The sequence below is a fragment of the Mesoplodon densirostris genome, chromosome 16, assembly GCF_025265405.1.
Source record: "Mesoplodon densirostris isolate mMesDen1 chromosome 16, mMesDen1 primary haplotype, whole genome shotgun sequence".
Lineage (NCBI taxonomy): Eukaryota > Metazoa > Chordata > Mammalia > Artiodactyla > Ziphiidae > Mesoplodon > Mesoplodon densirostris.
In genome coordinates, this window is record NC_082676.1 from 11125272 (window position 1) to 11139335 (window position 14064).

The 14064-nt window shown below is 43.7% G+C and overlaps 1 protein-coding gene across 1 annotated transcript; it reads right to left on the reverse strand.

The window, feature by feature from the left end:
* Positions 1-11654: 11654 nt before the first annotated feature.
* MOCS3 (molybdenum cofactor synthesis 3) lies at positions 11655-14015 on the reverse strand. The gene has a single exon (XM_060079057.1). The coding sequence runs from the start codon at positions 13975-13977 to the stop codon at positions 12610-12612; it is 1368 nt and encodes a 455-aa protein (XP_059935040.1). The 5' UTR covers positions 13978-14015; the 3' UTR covers positions 11655-12609.
* Between the last annotated feature and the right edge of the window lie 49 nt (positions 14016-14064).

A 14064-nucleotide genomic window follows, 5' to 3' on the forward strand; every position in this document is an offset into this window, starting at 1 on the left:
TGGCTCACGGGCCCAGCCGCCCCGCGGCATGTGGGATCCTCCCAGACTGGGGCACGAACCCGTGTTCCCTGCATCGGCAGGTGGACTCTCAACCACTGCGCCACCAGGGAAGCCCGTCATGCAATTCTTAATAGTGTTTGAACGAGGGGCTCCGCAAATTATATAGCTGGCTCTGTTTGTGCGCCTCTTATTTTTTTTTTTTTTTTTTGCGGTACGCGGGCCTCTCACTGCTGCGGCCTCTCCCGTTGCGAAGCACAGGCTCCAGACACCCAGGCTCAGCGGCCATGGCTCACGGGCCCAGCTGCTCTGCGGAATGTGGGACCTTCCCGGACCGGGGCACAAACCCGTGTCCCCTGCATCGGCAGACGGACTCTCAACCACTGCGCCACCAGGGAAGCCCAGGAACAAACTATTGATACACGCATGCAACAATTTGGATGGACTTTGTAACAGTTTCCTAGGATGACTGTAACAAACTACCATGAATTTACTGGCTTAAAAAAGCAGAAATTTATTCTCATCGTCTGGAGGCCAGAAATCTGATACAAGGTGTCAGAAGGCTTGGTTCCTTTAGGGAGCCCTGAGGGAGAATCCTTCCATGCCTCTCTCCTAGCTTCTGGTGGATGCCCGAAGTTCTTGGTTTGTGGCTTCACCACTCCCATCTCTGCCTTCTTCAGGTGGACTTCCCCTGTGTGTGTCTCTGTATTTCAAATCTCCCTTTCTTTTCTCTTAGAAGAATTCTAGTCATAGGATTTAGGGCCCACCATGTATCCAGGATAACCTCATCCTGAGATCCCTAAATTAATTCCATCTGCAAAGACCCTAGTTCCATATAAGGTCATAGTCACAGGTTCTGAGGATTAGAACTTCGACATATCTTTTTGGGAAACACTGTTCAACCCACTACAAACCTCAAGGGAATTATTCTGAGTGAAAAAGAGCCAATTGCTAAAGGCTACATACTGTATAATTCCATTTATATAACACTCTTAAAATAACAAAATTATTAGTGGTTGCCAAGTGTTAGGGATGGGGGAGAGGTGGAATGGCAATAAAAGGGGAGCTGGAGGGAGCCTTGTAGTAAAGGAGTAGCTCTGTATCTTGACTGTGGTTATTTGAATCTACACTTGATAAAACTTCCTAGAGCTACACACACACACAAACGCACACACACGAATTCATGTATAACTGATGAAATTTGAATAAAGTCTGTGGATTGCATTAATGTGATTTCCCTAGTTTTGATATTGTAGCATAGTTATGCAAGATGGGGACTTGGAAAACTGGTGGAGCATACAAGGACTCCCTGTACATTTTTTTTTCAGTTTCCTGTGCATCTATAATTACTCCAAAATAAATTTTTAAAAATAATTTTATTTAATGGAAGTTAAGTTATTGCAAACTATGACCTCATTCTTAGAACAAAGACTAAATCAAGAACTCAAGAATAGAGCTTTCTGTATAATTTTATTACATGTGGGAGGGTTTTTTTAATATAAATTTATTTATTTTACCTAGAAAAATGGTACAGATGAACCGGTTTGCAGAGCAGAAATAGAGACACAGTTGTAGAGAACAAACGTATGGACACCGAGGGGGGAAAGTGGCGGAGGGGTGGTGGTGGTGGGATGAACTGGGAGATTGGGATTGACATGTATACACTAATATGTATAAAATAGATAACTAATAAGAACCTGCTGTATAAAAAAAATAAAATAAAATTCAAAAAAATTTTTTAAATTTTATTTTAGGCTGCGTTGGGTCTTTGTTGCTGCACGCGGGCTTTTCTCTGCTTGTGGCGAGCGGGGGCTACTCTTCGTTGTGGTGCGCTGGCTTCTCATTGCGGTGGCTTCTCTTGTTGCGGAGCACAGGCTCTAGGCATGTGGGCTCAGTAGTTGTGGCCCACGGGCTCTAGAGCGAAGGCTCAGCAGTTGTGGCTCGCGGACTTAGTTGCTCTGCGGCATATGGGGTCTTCCCTGACCAGAGATCGAACCCGTGTCCTCTGCAGTGGCAGGCGGATTCTTAATCACTGCGCCACCAGGGAAGCCCACATGGGAGTTTCTAATACCAAAACTTCAAAATTGCCTTCGACCTGGAAAAGTGTTAAGTGCTAAAGCCATTATCCCTGTATATCTGGCTTTCAGAAATTCAACCAAGGAAAAACAGTTCCCATGAAATGCTTGTTTCCAAATCAGGAAACTCAAGTGCAAAATTGTATTATAAATATGTGCACAGAGAGGGACTTCCCTGGTGGCACAGTGGTTAAGAATCTGCCTGCCAATGCAGGGGACACGGGTTCGATCCCTGGTCCAGGAAGATCCCACATGCTGCAGAGCCACTAAGCCTGTGTGCCACAAATACTGAGCCTGCGCTCTAGAGCCCCTGGGCCACAACTACTGAGTCCCACACACCTAGAGCCCATGCTCCACAACAAGAGAAGCCACCGCAATGAGAAGCCAGTGCACCACAACAAAGAGTAGCCCCTGCTCACCCCAACTAGAGAAAGCCCGTGCGCACACAACAAAGACCCAACACAGCCAAAAATAAATAAAATAAAATGAATTTTAAAAAAATCTTGAAAGAAAATATGTACACAGAGAATCTTAAATGAAACAGTCTATGCAACCCATGCATTGGGAATAAAGAATGCGTGTCAGAAATATCTGTGCTTAGCTAATGGTCTAGGTGTCCCAAGTGCCCTGACTCCAACCATCTACTCTGAAAATAAGATCAGAGTCTGCACTGAAGTGAATCTGACCCCATCAGGAGACCAAAAGTGGACCAACAGGGACAAGCTTCATTGTGGCCATTCATTGCACTCACAAAGTCCCACCATGGCTCCAAGTTTCTGATGATGATCAAGATACATAAAATACTTTGGGAATAGCTGAAAAATTTATCCAGTCTACAATAGAAACTTCCCTAAAATGCTATACAGGAACAGAGAGCCTGATCTCGTTAGTGACAGAAGGTTTCCACTTTGAGGACAAGGCTCCCTGCCAATGAAGTTATTTCAGGGAAATCTATTGTTGGTAAAAACATAGGAGAGGAGCCTATGAACAGGAAGGAGTTACCTTTTTCTCAGAGTTGTTGAAGGATTAAATGAAATAATGCAGGTGGGATAAGGCTCTATAAATTACCCTTATAAAGTTGAGATATGAACGCCTAGAGGTCAAGCCCCACATCCTAATTATCTGGTATCCCCAGAACTTGGCCAGTGCCTGGTACAGAGGAGACTTTCAATAAATGTCTGCAGGATGAATTCATTCAAACCTCTTTTGCTAAGGAGTACAGATTTTTCCCCGCTAAGCAGTCTTTCTTAACTATATACATCAATAAGAATAAGAACACACAGATCAGTAGGAAAAAAAGAGCTAAGAATAAACAGATTTTTTTAAATTTGAGAAGACATTTAAGCACATGAAAAACTGCTCAAAATTACTTGTAATAAAAAATGTAAAATAACATGAGATTTTTAAAAACACTATCTGATTGGCAAAGATCTAAAAGTTTAAAAAGACTATGCTGGGGCTTCCCTGGTGGCGCAGTGGTTGAGAGTCCGCCTGCCGATGCAGGGGACATGGGTTCGTGCCCCGATCCCGGAAGATCCCACATGCCGCGGAGCGGCTGGGCCCGCGAGCCATGGCCGCGGAGCCTGTGTGTCCGGAGCCTGTGCTCCGCAACGGGAGAGGCCACAGCAGTGAGAGGCCCGCGTACAGCAAAAAAATAAAAAAATAAAAAAGACTATGCTGGCGAGTGTGTTGGGAAATAGCCTTTCTTAGGCATGTTGGTGTGCATTAATACAGCCCCTTGGAAAGGGAATTTGGCACTGCCTACTCAAAATTTGAACTGGACATATTTTTGGCAGAATTCCATTTTGAGGAATTCATCCTACAGATAAACTCTCACAGGTAATCCTAGAACTCTGTGGGGTACATAGTAAGCACTTTATCATTATTGTTAAATGTATTTGTACGAAGATATACATATCAAGATATTCTTTGAAGTACTATTACTAACAGCAAAAGACTGTGAAAATCCTAAATGTCGTTCAATGGGGGAACTGGTTAAAGAACACCGAGAGCATGTAGATGGCACTCTAAATGTCGGTTTAAAAGATTGAGGCTGGGGGGCTTCCCGGGTAGCACAGTGGTTGAGAGTCCGCCTGCCGATGCAGGGGACGTGGGTTCGTGCCCCGGTCCGGGAAGATCCCACATGCCGCGGAGCGGCTGGGCCCGCGAGCCATGGCTGCTGAGTCTGCGCATCTGGAGCCTGTGCTCCGCAACGGGAGAGGCCACAGCAGTGAGAGGCCCGTGTAACGCAAAAAAACCCCACAAAAAACAAAGACTGTTAATAAAAGATTGAGGCTGGGGACTTCCCTGGTGGCACAGTGGTTAAGACTCCGAGCTCCCAATGCAGGGGGCCCGGGTTCGATCCCTGGTCAGGGAACTAGATCCTGTATGCATGCTGCAACTAAGAGTTTGCATGCCACAACTAAGGAGCTGGCAAGCCACAACTAAAGAAGCTGCCTGCCGCAACTAAGGACCCCATATGCTGCAACTAAGGAGACCACCAGCCACAATTAAGACCCGACACAACCAAATAAATAAATAAGTAAAAGATTGAGGCTGGGGCTTCCCTGGTGGCGCAGTGGTTGAGAGTCCGCCTGCCGATGCAGGGGACACGGGTTCGTGCCCCGGTCTGGGAAGATCCCACATGCCGCGGAGCGGCTGGGCCCGTGAGCCGTGGCCATTGGGCCTGCGCGTCCGGAGCCTATGCTCCGCAACGAGAAAGGCCACAACAGTGAGAGGCCCACATACCGCAAAAAAAAAAAAAAAAAAAAAAAAAAAAAAAAGATTGAGGCTGATCTATGTGAAATGAGAGGAACTGGAACAGTGGACAGTACACACTACTTTTTTTTAAAAAAAGTATAGGAACAGTGTAAATAACATTTATTTTAAAGAGCTATATCTACAAAAATGCATGTATAAGGCTGGTTACAGAGATTGTCTCTAGGGAAGGAACTGAAAGGATGGGAGTTAGTAGTGGGAAGAAAGACTTGCACTTTCTTTATACACTATTTTTTGCTTTGCTCTTAAACTTTTTATTTTTAAATAATTTTAAAGTGCAAAGATAGTAAACAGAGTTCCTGCATACCCTTCACCCAGTCTCTCCTAATGTTAATATCTTATATACCCCTGGTTCATGTGTCAAAACTAAAAACAATTTTTTTCAGAATTATAATTTTTTAAATTATTTTATTTTTTATTTTTTAAATTTTTATTGGAGTATAGTTGATTTACAATGTTGTGTTAGTTTCTGCTGTACAGCAAAGTGAATCAGTTACACATGTACATATATCCTCTCTTTTTTAGATTCTTTTCCCATATAGGCCATTACAGAGTACTGAGTAGAGTTCCTTGTGCTGTACAGTAGGTCCTTATTAGTTACCTATTTTATATACAGTAGTGTGTATATGTCATTCCCAGTCTCCCAATTTATCCCTCCCCCCTTTCCCCTGGTAAACATAACTTTTTTGTTTGTTTGTTACATCTGTGACTCTATTTCTGTTTTGTAATTAAGTTCATTTGTACCATTTTTTAGATTCCATATAAGCGATATCATATGATATTTGTCTTTCTCTGTGTGACTTACTTCACTCAGTATGACAGTCTCTAGGTCCATCCATGTTGCTGCAAATGGCACTATTTCATTCTTTTTTATGGCTGAGTAATATTCCATTGTATATATGTACCACATCTTTATGCATTCCTCTACTGATGGACATTTAGGTTGCTTCCATGTCCTGGCTATTGAAAATAATGCTGCAATGAATATTGGGGTACATGTATCTTTTCAAATTATGGTGTTCTCCAAAACTAAGAAATTAACTAAGCTAAACTATAGACTTTATTTATAGACCCCAGTTTTTCCACTGATATCCTTTTTCTGTTCCAGGATTCAATCCAGGATACCACATTGTATTTAGTATATATACCTTTGAGCTGTTCAAATTTACCATGAGCATGAATTACTATTTTTAAACTAAGCATGTTTTTAAACAAAGAGTATGATCATAACATTCATGTGCTATTGATGCTTTGAAGGCATATTGCTTCTTCAAATTAGCAGTAAATATTTTAGAGGATAATAAAAACTCCTTTTCAGATAATCATTGTGAATCATCTTTCAATAGTTTTTTTTTAAACAAAATCCATTTACTACTCTTTTTCCTGCTGTTATTAAAGGCTCATTTATGGGTCTAATCCAGCCCAAAACACTACAGGTGCAAATCTCCCAAAGTATCAAGTGCAAACTCTCATCTCCATCACTATACTCTTCCATCTTCACTCTGATTTTCTATTATGCAGGTACGTTTTTCTAAAAAATTACATACAATCAGCAATTCACCAGAATACCAGGAAAAGCAAACGATATTGACTGATAGCACATGCAGCTCCCCAATTCCAATTTTTCAGTCCTTTGAAAAATATCACTCAAACCACTTTACATATTACCTTACATGACATTAAAATGAGCAAAAAGTATAATTTCCTTCAAAACTTTAAGATGATTAGCTTATAAATACAAAAACAATGAAAAACACAAATTACAGGTGTTAACAAACTGTTAATGCTGCTTTAGGCATCTCCCACCACTCAGTAACATCCATGGCCACCAAGCTAAATAAGATGCAAATCATGTGTTTTGGGTTTTTTGTTGGTTGGTTGGTTTGGTTTGGTTTGGTTTGGTTTTTCCTGTTTAAGCCTAAAGGCTCTTTTCAGCCTCCTATGCATATATTTCAATGCGAAAAGGGTTTTGGAATCTTAAAATTTGTTTTCAACATTTTAAAATTAGGAGATTTCATGGAAAACTCCAAATGTTCAGATTTTCTTAAAACACTGAAACATTTGCCAACACTGTTACCACATTCCTGTGTGGCAAAGTGAGCTAGCTGTATAGTGGCTTTCGATGGTACTTGTGTTTCTTCTTCACCACGGTCCCTAGCTGACCACCTTTACTCATTTCTTTACTTGCCTAACCCCTGGAGTTACTGAGTTTGCAAATCCCTTTGAGCTCTGTACAAAGTAGATAAGTCTTGTTCATTATGTCACTAAGAGAAACATGATCTAAAAGTCCTGTTTTCCTTCACAGGTCTCAAGATTACCAAAAGGACATTTATGAGGCCGGCAGTCCCTGCTGTACACAGGTACCTCTTTTGTTATCTTAAGACCTAAGAGCGATACTTGGTTCTTGGCGCTCCACGGTGTGATTGATGCTGCGCATGTCCCTAAAAAGTGATACATTTGATGGAGAGATGGCTTGATTAGGGTGGCGGCAGTCGAGACAGTGAGAAGTAGACAGATTTGAACTGTATTTGATGGAATAAATTGTTTAGAAGTGCAGGTTCTTCCAAAACTGCAGGGGAGGCTGGGAAAGGAGTCCTACATTTTCAGCACTGCCAGGAAAAAGGAGGTGGGAGTGGGAAAGCTGTTGGGTAGACAACTCAGAGCTTACCGCAGATGACTAAGTCAAGATTGTAAAAGCACTGCTTCCCTTGGCTCTTACACAGAGCAAGCCTTGCCTGGGAGATTTCTTCTACTTGAGGGTCAACTGTTTCAACTCACCTGAACTTTGGTCTGTTAAGTTCCAATTGGTTTTAGGCCGCCCTCATCTGGAAGCACTGGGTAAGGAAAATACTGCTAATTAAAAATAATGCCCCACACATCTTCCATCAATGTCACCCTACTCTGACACCTTTTAAACCAAGGTGCCACCAAGAGGGGAACTTTTAAAATATAAGCCTTTTCTCTTTCCTTTTCTTCAGCAACGTCTCCAACAAATGGCATTAATAGTCAGGAACAAAACACCTGGGTAAGTCACTATTTGTTGTTTTTTAAATTCTGAATAATTGGACTAAAGATTAGAAACCAGAATCAGTGTCAATATATAGGACTTCATAGTGAATTATAGTAAACTGTATATGTACTATTTATCATCCAAATTCTGGGCTGATTTGATTAGCTTTCTCCCACATCCTGAGTGCTTTGGAAATTATATTTCATCAAAGGTATGAATTAACCCCTTTTACTGTTTTATTGCAAAATATTTTCCCACTCCTGTACCACAGTAGTCTTTCTAATATTCCCAACCAACTCCAGAATTATCCTGAATCTTCAGGCAGGTGCATGATTTCTAGTGATGAGATTTTACTCTTACCTGGACAGGTCTACCTCATGTTACATATGGAACCCTGAGAAAATACACCTATGAAAACAAAGAAATCTCCTGGGCAGAGCAAACTGGGCCACATATCTGACCTCAGGCTCCCAGAGGACCCTCTGCTTCTGTGGGAGGGAGCAGCTAATTAAACATAAACAAGCTTAAAAAAAACAAAAACAAACAAAAAAACAAAAAAAACACCTCATCTCCCATGGGAACATTCTCAGGCGACTTACTGCCCTTTTTTGACCCCCCTCCTTGGCCACCGTTCCATTTACTAGCTGTGACTCCTTACGCTGAGACTTTATTTCTCACTCTCCCTGACCAAAGTGGCTCCTGATTAACTGCACATTATTGCTTAGGTGTGTCAGAGGGCTCCCAGGGATTTCACTCTGGGGCTCCTTCCCTAGAGAGAGGTCTGCAAACCAAGTGCATCAGAGTACAATTCTGTTGCATCTGAAATACAAGCTCTTTCCATTCTGTGATTATCAGGGCATAGATTGTTTTTCAAAAATGAAAATATATACAACAATTACAAAGTTCTCACTGAGAGTCAGCATAGCATACTGCTTAGGGCATAGGCTCTCCAGCCAGACAACCTGGGTTCAAATCCCAAATCACCAGTAAGTGCTCAATAAATGTTAGTTGTTATTTTACTTAAAATAAAAAACCCTTATTATGGTCTACAACCTACATGGTATGTTCCCTATCTCCCTAAACCTCACCTTGTTCTACTCTCCCCAGCTGTTCATAGCCTGACCTGCCACTTCAAGTTTCTTGAACATTACAGGTTTATTTGTCTCAGGGTCTTCCCACTTGTATTCTTTCCAGTTTGGGATGTTCTCCCAGACCTAACTGGCTTCTTCTCACCACTCAGGCTTTGTGTTTCATGTCAACCCTTCTCTGAATCTATCCAAAATAGCTTCCCCTCCCAACTCCAATACATCACATAGTTTTATGTCTTTTACAGCACTTATCACTAACTTACTTGTTGACTTGTCTCCCCCTGCCCATTTAAATGTAAACTCCATAGCAATAGGAAATCTCGTTTTTTTTTTTTTTTTGGCTGCACCTCACAGCTTGTGGGATGTTAGTTCCCTGACCAGGGATTGAACCTGGGCCCCCAGCAGGGGAAGTGCAGAGTCCTAACCACTGGGCCACCAGGGAATTCCCTCTTGTTCATCTTTCTTTATCCCAGAGCTTAGAATGGTAACTGGTACACTTGATGTTCAATGAAAAGGAAAAAAGTTATCTGGTTCAAATCCCATCTGATTGTAAAAAGCCAGCTACAAGAGAAAAGAGAATTTCAAAGAATAAAAAGATCTGGGTCCTGGGCTTCCCTGGTGGCACAGTGGTTGAGAGTCCGCCTGCCAATGCAGGGGACACGGGTTCGTGGCCCGGTCCGGGAAGATCCCACATGCCGCAGAGTGGCTAGGCCCGTGAGCCATGGCCGTTGAGCCTGTGCGTCCAGAGCCTGTGCTCTGCAACGGGAGAGGCCACAACGGTGAGAGGCCCGCGTACCGCAAAAAAAAAAAAAAAAGATCTGGGTCCTGTAATAGATACTTGTCATATTCTTAACAACCAATCTTCTGAAAAATCTTTCCCTAATTTGAGAAAAATCCCAGGTTACGAGTTCAGCCTCCCTACTGTAGATGTCGGAACTCAAATTCCCAGTGGCTCTTGCAGTTAGGATGAAGGCATGTGACCAGGCTCTACTTACCAGACACCCTCATAAGACTGACTCAGAAAAGAGTGGTGGAAAGCAACTCTGCTCTCTGGCCCCTAAGCTGTGGCTGAGGTGTTGGGCTTTCTGGAAGAGCATGGAGCCAAGTCAAGTGAGTTTGGTGAGGCTGTGCTGGCAGCTTCCTCTAGTACTAGATGGGGCAGCACAGCATAGAGTTCTCAGGTCAGTTCTGTGCATGGTTTTGGGCATCGTTCCTGGAAGTACAGTTTCGAGTCTTCCCCCAAATTCTGAAAAGCACCTCAGATCACTTTAAAGCTATTTAAAAAAATTTTTTTTTAATTTTATTAATTTTTGACTATGTTGGGTCTTCATTGCTGTGCATGGGCTTTCTCTAGTTGCGGTGAGCGGGGGCCACTCTTCGTTTTGGCGCATGGGCTTCTCATTGCGGTGGCTTCTCTTGTTGCAGAGCGTGGGCTCTAGGCACGTGGGCTTCAGTAGTTGTGGCACGCAGGCTCAGTAGTTGTGGCACACAGGCTTAGTTGCTCTGCGGCATGTGGGATCTTCCTGGGCCAGGGCTCAAACCCACGTCCCCTGCATTGGCAGGCGGATTCTTAACCACTGCACCACCAAGGAAGCCCTCAGATAGCTTTAATAAGCCCTCCTCTCAATCAGTCAGGGTCAACTTCTGTTGCCTGTCCCACTGACAACCAGGTTTGCAGGAACTAGCAAAACTGCCTAACTTTAGGACATGTCTTTACAGTATGAACTAGTTCCTACTCTGTCCACCTGATTGTTTCCTGATATATATCAGAATTAGCTCACTTCCCAGGAGTAAGAAGTGTGACAGAGGCCAGCCATCTTTGTTCTCCTCTCCAGGTCTGTCATTTATTTCCACCTCTCCTTGGGAGAAGCAGTCATAAGAAACCTGCTTTGTCTTTATAACAAAGGCCTATCATACTTTAAGCATGCCTATTCCAAAATGAGCTATGTCTCACACTCAAAAAGTGATGTCTAATTTTGAATTTGATTATTAAACAATACCATCCTTTTATCATAAAACAAGAGTCTGTGTCAGATGTTGCAAACTGGTGAGAAATTCTGACCTGCAGAGGGTTTTGTCTGGCCCACAACGCTTTTAATCTTTAAAAATTGTACTCAGAGATACAAACATTTTACATTTATATCTGTGATTTCTGACGATTATAGGCCTGCCATGCAACAATCAGCTAGAGAATAGAGGCCCCCTTTTGATATGTCATGGATTGTTCAATTTGCCTGTACTATATACTCACATACCAAATTTTTGCTTTTAATTTTGTTGCATAATACGTTGCAAGTTGGGCATACTACATGCCATTTCATGAAAACGCTATTTAATAAGTACACAAACATAAAAACACCAACATTTTATACTGCTATAATAGTATACTGGATAATAGTATACATTTTATACTGGAATAGATTAAATCAAAATAGAAAAGGTAAACTAAAGGGGAGAGATGGGGAGCTGTTCAGTGGGTATAAATAGTCTCAGTCATGCAGGATGGAGGCTTCTGGAATCTGGTGCCCAGCATGTGCACGGAGTTGACAATATTGTATTGTACATGTGGTGACTGTCAGGAGGGTGAATTTTATGTTATGCGGGGGTTTTTTTGCCACAATAAAAAAAATGTAATTCACAACATTAACAGAAGAAAAAAAGCACATAAAAATGCAGAACTATAAACAGAAATTTATTTAATCTGATAGAGGCTATTTATCTACAGTAAAGCAATAACAAGTAATATTGGCCAAATATTCAAAGTTCTTCACCTGAAACTGCAAAGGAGAGAAGAATGTTCATTATTTCACTTTAATTCAATATTGTATTTGGCATTCTGGCCATACAGTAAAGACAAAAATAAAAATAACAGGTTGGACAGGGACAAAAGGAGGGGAGAAGGCTGGGACTTGGGACTTGAAGATTCCAAAGCAAGCCTAACCATACAGTTTAGAAATTTCTGTATGTGTACAACATAAGGTGGACCCTGAAGTTAAGTCTAAGAAAAAATCAGCAATTTATAAAAGAAACTGACATGCTACAAAGGTGGTTTCTATCTTGCTAGACTGTAAATATCTTACTTGGCTATTAATTGAAAATATTTAATAGAATGACCACTTCCCAGCTAATTTTCATTTTAATGTTTTAACAATTTACATTTTAAACACTGATCTCTAGGGCACGTTCCATCATTTGAATTAGAAATAACACCCATAGAATGTCTTAGTAAACAATAAACTTATCTTAACTATATCATCCGTGATCAATTCAGTAAGTATATTACACCTTTCCAAGCAATAAAATGGACAACTTTAAAGAGATTTTTAATTGGGAGATTTAAAAAAAAAAAAAAAAAGGCAGGACACGCAAATGACCTGCAGTTCAAAACACAAAGTCCTGTCACTTACATTCTATCCCATCGGTTCAACACACCATCCAAGTGCTGCAAACACAAGACAGTTCAGAGGAACAGTGTTATAACCCCTTAACTGCCACATCACCCAGTAAGAAGCAATTAAAAAGCTCCTTATAAAAAGACGTCCACCTATCCGCAGATATTGGAGAATCCCAGGCTCTTCCGTACATTACTGAAAAAAATGCAAATACATTCATAAAGGCAAAAAAACTTTAGGTAACGTGACAACCCACACTACCGACCATCTCAGTATTGCGGAAACGTTCCATCGATTTTGGCAGCCCAGGCCATGAGGCCTCCCAAAACATCCCGAACTGTTAAAGAGTCTAAGTCTGTCCAGGACTGCAGGATCTTCACGGCTTTCTGGGAGTCATTGCCCAGTTTGCAGATCACATAAATGGGGAGAGATGCCCCTTCCTGTGTGCCCTGCTTCCCTTCCCGGATTGCTTCTCCCAAGAGTTTCAGGCTCTCCGCATTCCTCCGTTCCAAATCTTTCAAAGGGATGTGTAGGGAGTGAGGCAACCGACACAAGTCCACCTCCACTGGAGGCCTGACGTCCAGCAACACGTGGGGTGACCCGGAATCCAGAAGTCGCTTATAGTCGACGACAGAAATTCGCTCCTCTGGGCTCAGCAACTGTAGGGAGCGGCACTTATCGGTGGCCGAGGAGCCACAGAAGCTTTCGTAGTCCTGCAGATCAGTCACAGTGGGCCGCTCCCCGCAAGCTGCACAGTCAGGCCTGCGCCTCCGCAGCCGAATACAGCGGAAATGACCTCCGAGGGCATCAAAGAGCAACAGGCGGCCACTGTAAGAGGGGCCCAGACCTGCAGCGATCTTCAACACTTCCAACGCCTGCAGGCAGCCCAGGACCCCGGTAACCACACCAAGCACCCCGCCATCCGCGCAGCTGGTCACCGTCTCCGCCGGAGGTGGTTGCGGAAACACGCAGCGATAGCAAGGCCCGCCGCCGTAGTGGTAGACTGTGAGTTGGCCCTCGAAGCGCAGGGCGCTGGCCGACACGAGGGGCCGGCCGGTTAGCACACAGGCGTCGTTAACCAGGTAGCGAGTGGGCACGTTGTCGGAGCAATCAGCCACCACATCATAGCGGCCGACCAGGTCTAGCGCCGTGGCTGGCGTAAGCGCCTGGGCGTAGGGCACGCACTCCACCGCCGAATTGAGACGGCGCAGTGTAGCGGCGGCCGAAAAGACCTTGGCCTGGCCGGCCAGTGCCTCGCCGTGCAGCACCTGGCGGGCCAGGTTGCTCACTTCTACTACGTCGTAGTCCACAAGGCCCAGGCGGCCGACGCCGGCCGCTGCCAGGTACTGCGCCAGTGGGCAGCCGAGCCCCCCGCAGCCCACGACCAGCACGGACGCGGTCGCCAGGCGCAGCTGTCCCTGCACACCCAGCTCAGGCAGCACGAGCTGCCGGCTATAGCGCAAAATCTCATCTCGGGACAGGGCGGCCTTTGGCGGCAGGGGAGACACCGGAACCAACCGCTCTGACTCCTGCTCGGCCAGAAGAGCCGCCGCCAGCCTCTGCTTCAGGGAACTCAGCTCCTCCTCACGCTGGGCAACTTCAGCCTGCAAAGTGAGCACCTCCTTCCTGGCCGCCATGGCAGCCTCTTTGGGAGGTTGTCAAAGGCATTTCCGTTTCCGGCTTTCCCTCGTCATGAGACTGGAATAAACTAAACAGCTCTATGG

What these genes read in the sequence shown, in the direction of transcription:
- MOCS3 (XM_060079057.1), bottom strand. Translation starts at nt 13,977, where the DNA reads ATGGCGGCCAGGAAGGAGGTGCTCACTTTGCAGGCTGAAGTTGCCCAG.